Source organism: Pagrus pagrus, assembly GCF_965226575.1.
Source record: "Pagrus pagrus genome assembly, chromosome: 2".
Taxonomy (NCBI): domain Eukaryota; kingdom Metazoa; phylum Chordata; class Actinopteri; order Spariformes; family Sparidae; genus Pagrus; species Pagrus pagrus.
Genome location: NC_140186.1, coordinates 5909322 through 5916208, shown reverse-complemented (window position 1 = coordinate 5916208; position 6887 = coordinate 5909322). Strand labels below are relative to the sequence as shown.

Here is a 6887-nt window from a genome sequence, read left to right as displayed (position 1 = left end):
GAGACTGACCACTCTGAGTCTGGCCACGGCTGGAAAACCCCCCGTCTGCAGCGAATGTTCGCGATGACCCGCTCAAAGTTTCTGTTCAGACGCAGCACAGAGCGATGGAGTGGGTGGAGGTCAGAGGGCTGGAGAGTGTGAGCTTTGAAGAAAGTGTTGGAGAAGCACTGAGAGGGCGAAGCGGGACATTTGTGACTTATTACTGACTCACACCGCCATCTACTGTTGACTTGTAGTGCTACAACATAAACGCTGAATGACAGTAAAATATATTTTTAAAGCTTCAGAATTTTATTTTTGTCACACACAACAACAACAAAGTATCAGTGAGACAAACTCCCTTCATTTAGGGCTGTAGCATTTCACAGGAACAGATGTTTGGAAGCTTTAATAACCAGCGAGTCTTAAATTTGAGTACAAACACTAAATTATCTGTAGTAATTATCCTAAAACCCATCAACTTTGTTTCAGTTATCATCCAATGTGTCTGTTTTATTCTTTAAACCGAGTTGTACAGTGACTATATACCAAAAAGTGAGGTGCTGGTCATAACAGTGTCCCAATCAGATGATGTAGTGATAACATTTACTGATAATTTAAACCTTATTACATTTAAAACTATAACATCTGTCTAAATTAGTACATTTGGTACAGGTTTTCTTTAAATAACCAACTTGAAAAAGGTTCTGCATTATCAGTCAAGACATTTTATGACATTTTCAGATCAGGTCCTTTTTCACAAAATGACTACATCATCGGGTGCTACAGGGCGGTCATCCTTTCTTTTTGTTTTGTAAGTTGACCTTTCATTCTTGTCTGACTTTTTTTTAAACTTGGTTTCATTAAATAGAGAGTTACTGTCTGTAGAGCACTTTGTGACTCAACGAGGAGTGTGGTTTCAAACACAGAACGCAGGCAGGAGAGTTACTCCACCACAGTAACAACAGTCCTCTGTAGTCGTCATCTTGTTCCTCATCCAGCAGTCCTCGAGTCTCTCAGCTCAGCACCTGTCTGCGGTGTCGGGTCAGTACGTGTGTGTGGGTGGACCTGGCGTCGTCGTGGCCTGTTTGCCAACCGCGGCTTCAACAATGTGCGACTGTGTCAACACAAACACCACTCTGCCTCTCTTCTTCCTCCTCCTCCTCCCAGCTCATCCCCCCACAGCAGGGGCAGACAGCATGGAGGCCCAGTCGGTGGTTTTCTTTTCTTGCTTTAGCATGTTTACCGTTGTTTTCCACCTGGAGAGGGAAGAAAGCAAGTTCAGTCTGACATAACTAGAGCGGTTTCTCATGGGGAGAACGAGCTGTAGCCAGGTCACGAGGACAGTCTCAGTCCAACATCCAACAAGAAAAGTTGAATTATCCACCAAGATAGTAAATCTCACTTTTTCTGATATCTTTAACATCAGTGGAACTGCTATCATGTATTTTTTGCTACAGACAGGAATACAATTGTGGTGGAGGAACACTAAATCCTGTTATTTTGCAGCATGTTCCCGGCTGAAAACAGTCCAATGTAAAGATTGTGACTCTAATAAATAAATGAGGCTCAAAAACATCTAAATAAAATTGTAGAATATGAACAATTCTCACAATAAAACACTAAAATTCCCCGTAACAGTATCAAGGACATAACTTGGTGTAGGTACAGAGCTCTACGAGGACATTGATTAACATTTGTTTTTAAATGTGCTCTGAAAGTAAATCACTCGACCGGAGATGTAACTGCAGAGATGGTACTGGATTCATTATTTGAACAGTGCTGCTGAATGTAATGTTTATGTTTTCAACATATCAGTGTGCCAGGAAAGAAGCTCCCACCTGCAGCCTGAGTGTCAGCTGAATAATTTCTTTAGTTTAGAGAAGAAGCCTCCTTCTTCCTTCTCCTGCTGCTGCTGCTTGTCCTGTCCCTCCTCTGAGCCGGTCGACTTCGAACCAGACCCTGAAGTGCTGCTGCCCCCTCCTGGACACAAATGCACATTGCATTAGCTCAACTACTGACACCGCTGCGGCAGCTGACTGACTATCTGTTTCTACGTGTCTGTCTGCACACTACGTTGGATTGATGATCAGCTGTGTGTGTAACTCTCACCTGCAGAAGGATCGACTCCGGTGACCGTCCCCTGAACATCCGTCTCCTCTTCAGCGTAAGTCAGCAACAGGGAGCGCTGCCTACGTGTTAACTTCCTGCAGGAACAGACCAGAAACATTTTAATGAAATAAACTGAATCTGGATTAGAATCAGCCAAATAGGTTTTACAAGGAAAAATAATTTACAAAGAAAATGAAAAACAAATTGAAAATTTACTATAAAACTATTTAAAGTATACGTATTTTCACATGAAAGGGTGGTAAAAAGATATAATAAAGGAGATGACAGTATTTGCACTATTAAACACTATTTATAAAGACAAATCCAAAACTTTGATGACAGCAACATTACACAACATGGAAAATCCTTGATGTCTTGCAGATAAAGTCATACACATCGTGGTTCTGATAGTTTGATAGCTGTGGCATTAATCTGGGACAGCTGGGCAGAGTAGTCTTGACATACATTCATAGAAAATCAATGTGGGTTTTACTTTGGCACTCTGATCTTGATGTGGACGTAGTGATCTCCGTAGCTGTAGCTGTTCATCCTCCGGATGCCTTTCCCCTGCAGCCGGATCACCTGATCAGCCTGGCAGCTGGGAGGAATCTGAAAACACAGCTTACTTAGAAACACAGAGCAGACAACAGGAATTTGCTCTACTGAAACTGAAATTTCAGCACCTTAAATACAAGAATATTGAATTGTTGTTGCGACCCAGAATCAGTGAGCAGTGCAGCCTCAACACCAGCTTTATAACTGTGAGGGGGAAGTGAGGCCTGACGCTGACGGTGCTGCTCTTCTTCTTACTCACCACTATATTGATGCTTTGATAGAGGCCCTGTGCTGTCGCTGTGCCCCCCAGGATGGCCTGAGCTATTGAGATGAACACGTCTGAGTGGATGTTGATTCCATCCCGCTTGAACACCGGGCTCCTCTGGACCTGTTCAGAGACGCATCAGATACAACATTTCAAACTCTTATATTACTCCAGTACATCGGTAGAACTCCTTAAATGCTTCAAAAACACTGAAAACAACTCACCCTGAATGTAATGAGGATTTCTTTGCTTCCTACTGACATGCGCACTGTCTGACCGTTTTCCACTCCTGTGAGAGAATGTCATAAAAATCAGTATTTATTTCTACAGGTCATAATGTAGCAGTTATTTCAAATCAGAGTCAACAATCAAAGCAGGTTTAAACAGAAGATCAAGACCTTGCCTTGTTGCGTTTTGGTCTTTCATTTACGTTTGGACGATTTTGTAAACGATGACGCAGACACACACAGTTGATCATCGGATGTACCATCATTGAAAAAACGTGAACTCAGAGTATGTGTTATGAAGCTGGAGTATTTGAGTTTGTACAGTAACAGAACATTGTCATATCATATTGTTAAACGTTATATTTAGAAAGACAAAAGGACAATGTTTTGCTGACACATTAAGCCTAAACTCCTACAAGTAACTTTCATTTTTTGATGATTGTGGTGGCCCCTTGTGGACAAAAAGGGTATGAACACCACAGCCACCTGTCATAAAGACCTTGATCTGGCTGGCACATGGATTTGTTTTGGAAGAGACTGTTTCATAGCCAGTTAAAAACTTTTTGTTCAAATATACTGAGACATGCCAGGGATCTACATATTGTTCTTGTTCAAACAGATCTGAGTTTGACTCATCTCTTATCAGTCACTTGTGAGAACCTACCAGCAGGTACAGGTACATTGACCTTCTGCCTCTTCTTGGTCTGACCTGAGCCTCGACACAGCGCGCAGGGCGTAACAATGATTGATCCCTTCCCACCGCAGCGTCGACAGGCGCTGCGCATCATGAAAGGACCCGTGCTGATAGACTCCTGCGGGGAGCGACACAGTCAGTAATGTGGCTGACTAATAGCACAGTGATACAGTTCAGTGAAATCCTTCCAGAAAACTGACTGAGCCTGACGATAGCGCTAGAAGTTTAAGGGCCCTGCTGCTGCCTGCCAGCCTGAAACTCACCATGCCAGTTCCATTGCAGTAGTGACACTGAGACACCTTGGTGCCCGGCTCGTTGCCCTTTCCATCACACCTCGGGCAGGCGTCATCAATGTTCACACTCAGCTCCTTATTTGCGCCCTTCGCTGCCTCAGAAAACGAAAGCTCCATCACAAACTGTGGGAAAACAGATATGTCACTCAAAACTCAATGACCTGTCACATTCTGTGCATGTCTGTTTTCTTAACTAATTCTTAAAGTAAATAATAAAAAACAGCAATATAAAGCCCTTCATATAAAATAATGGTTTAATGTATAATATCAAGACATGCTGATGCTACAGCGATGGGAGCTCTGACCTCGGGCCTCTGTTCAAACATGTTGTGGATGTTTCCGAAGTGCATTCCTCCGGTAAATTCTCCAAAGATCTTCCTGAAGAGCTCCTCAGGGTCTATATTGGTCCCCCCTGCCCTGTAGTACTGCTGCTGGCTCGCCCCAGCACGGTTTGGGTCGAAGCCCGCCGCTCCGTATGTGTCATACTGCTTCCTCTTCACCTCGTCACTCAGGACCTTCACACACAAACAGCTGTGACAATAACTGGAGAGGGGGCTAAATTATCTCTGACACTTCTATGTAATCGGTTTTGTACCTCATAGGCTTCAGCCAGCTTGGCAAACTTCTCTTTGGCCTCTGGGTCATCTGGGTTGGTGTCTGGGTGGTACTTCTTTGCCAACTGGAGAGTAAAAAAAAAAAAAAGTAGGAAGAAAGATGAGGGCAGAGAACGAGGAGGCATCCGATTCAAACCATTTTTTCACAACAGTGTGATACAGCAAAATATTATGCTGACCTGGTAGTAAGCCTTCTTGATGTCCTTCTGTGTGGCGGTGCGGGCGACACCCAGGACTCCATAGAAGTCCTGCTTGTTTGCAAACCTGCTGCTGGTGTGGAAAGAGTGGTGGGTGGTGCCATTGGGACATCTTGTGCCTGCAGAGAAAAGAACCAGAGCAGGACTATTAAGTTTTAGTGCAATAAATAAGCATATATCATTTTTACTGTTAATCGTAGCAGTGAATCATCAACAAGGCTCCTAACATGTCGCCAAGAAATACAAAATGATGTGTGTGTTCTGAATCGCATACTTTGTCTTTTTACTTTCTGCAGCTGCTCTTACAAAGTACATACTGTTGCCTGCAGTATGCACACAATTGGGACACACTATTTCATCATGACACGCCTGTTGCACGCTTCTTTTGAGCAGGAATGCATCAGATTTTTATGATCACGACACACTATTTTGTAAATCACACCCCATACTGCAAAGCACCCAGTAAATATTTGAGAGGAACGATAAGTGCAATCTTAAAAAGTAAATGTAAAGAAGGAAAAGTAGAGTCAGGACTTCAGAACTGTTGTTTTGTTCTACTATTTCTACACTTTCTGATTATATTGACATGGTTGCTCTACAATCCCCTGACAGGACATTCATTCAAGACAGCTACACGATTGAAGATGAATCTGGACTAGATGCAAAAAATAACCCAACAACAACATGACAAGAAAAACAAATGATGCTAGCATAAAGGTGCTGTGAAGACAAGGTCACTGTTGTTGCAGTAACTGATGTAATACTGCAGAGAGCAGCTGAATCAGACGGAGGCTAACTATGATAGCATTCAGCTAGCTGTACGCTCCGATGCTGAACACCACTGAGCTTTATTCCCTTCAACAGACTGTCGTCGTGTCATGAACACTGACACAGAGCAGCTGATGTAACAAACTTTCAGCATGTTATGCTAACAGTTAGCTAGCTGTCTCACCTGTCAGTCCCCTCAATGTCACGTCACTGCGGTGCGTCCAGGAGCTCAGGCTAACCGCTAACCCTCCCCGGTGCGTCTGCGATATCGTGGCTGAATAAACTCCTCCGTGTCTGGAGGAGACATTCAGAAAAAGACCGCTACGGTGCCCAGAAGAAACTGATGCCGACAACCAGCGTGTAGTGAGCCGGGCAGCGGAGGACGCCATTTTAACGTCACTACCGGTGTCAGCGGCGGCGGTCTGCGCATGTGCGGGTTTTGAGCACTGACCCTGAGGAGGGGGATCCTGCAGAAACTCACTTTGCAGGTTGTTTGTCTTCAGGGTGTTTTATCTCTAGAGGTAAAGTTCTGGTGGGGATGCATTGTAGGTTTTTAACTAACAAGGCTTGCATCAATCTGTAGTTTCAGCTTAGATGTGTTAGATTTATTAAATTCTTATTATTCAGTCATAACAGCCCAGAGCTGATGTTTCACCCCAATGAGTCTGTAAAGAAACTGAGGAGGTGGATTCAATATTTGGGTCTGGCAACTTCAGGGTGAAACTGAGGTGACGTTACTTTTCTACGGAAGCCCTAAACAGCCGGGGGTCAAACATTATTTCAACACAAATAATAAACAATATTATATAAGTTTAAAATGCGTTTTTAGTCAACATTTTACATTTTTTTTTCAAAATAACAAAAACAACGTTTGTTTTGACATAAAAACAAATAAAATTTAACTCGTTATCACAGAAAAACGGAAGAAATAATATGTTCGACCCTATGACCACTTAAGGCTTCCGTACTTTTCAAACTATGAAAACAAAATAACAAAATAATCAAGTTATATTTTACTCTTGAGAGCACAATAACACAGTCTCTTTGTCATCTTGACATGGAGGTCAAAGGTCATGCAGAACAGAAAACTACTACTACTACTACTATATTTTTCATTTGCTTTTTGACAATATATTTTTGTTTCTCGTGCATCATTTCATGAAAAGTAGAAACAGAAATAACC

The 6887-nt window shown here is 42.7% G+C and overlaps 1 protein-coding gene across 2 annotated transcripts; it reads right to left on the bottom strand.

The window, feature by feature from the left end:
- Window positions 1–268: 268 nt before the first annotated feature.
- LOC311250081 (dnaJ homolog subfamily A member 3, mitochondrial-like) lies at window positions 269–6135 on the bottom strand. Of its 2 annotated transcripts, XM_084341588.1 has the most exons (12): window positions 5889–6134; window positions 4919–5055; window positions 4721–4804; window positions 4431–4640; window positions 4096–4248; window positions 3803–3950; window positions 3136–3200; window positions 2906–3034; window positions 2585–2700; window positions 2092–2186; window positions 1821–1962; window positions 269–1238 (listed from the first exon to the last, which is right to left on the bottom strand). In XM_084341588.1, exons 1-11 carry the CDS (start codon window positions 6091–6093, stop codon window positions 1835–1837), a joined length of 1470 nt encoding a protein of 489 aa, XP_084197714.1. In that variant the 5' UTR covers window positions 6094–6134; the 3' UTR covers window positions 269–1238; window positions 1821–1834. The 2 variants fall into 2 exon arrangements, with proteins under 2 accessions (XP_084197714.1, XP_084197715.1); XM_084341589.1 differs by lacking the exon at window positions 1821–1962 and having other exon boundaries at window positions 5889–6135.
- Window positions 6136–6887: the final 752 nt, after the last annotated feature.

Bases quoted from the DNA above. Each gene is read 5' to 3' on its own strand.
- LOC311250081 (XM_084341588.1), bottom strand. From the start codon at position 6,093: ATGGCGTCCTCCGCTGCCCGGCTCACTACACGCTGGTTGTCGGCATCA. The intron at 4,641-4,720 runs GTACAAAACCGA...TTGTGTGTGAAG, and splicing joins AGCTGGCTGAAGCCTATGAG to GTCCTGAGTGACGAGGTGAA. The intron at 2,187-2,584 runs GTAAAACCCACA...CTGTTCCTGCAG, and splicing joins ATCAAGATCAGAGTGCCAAA to GAAGTTAACACGTAGGCAGC.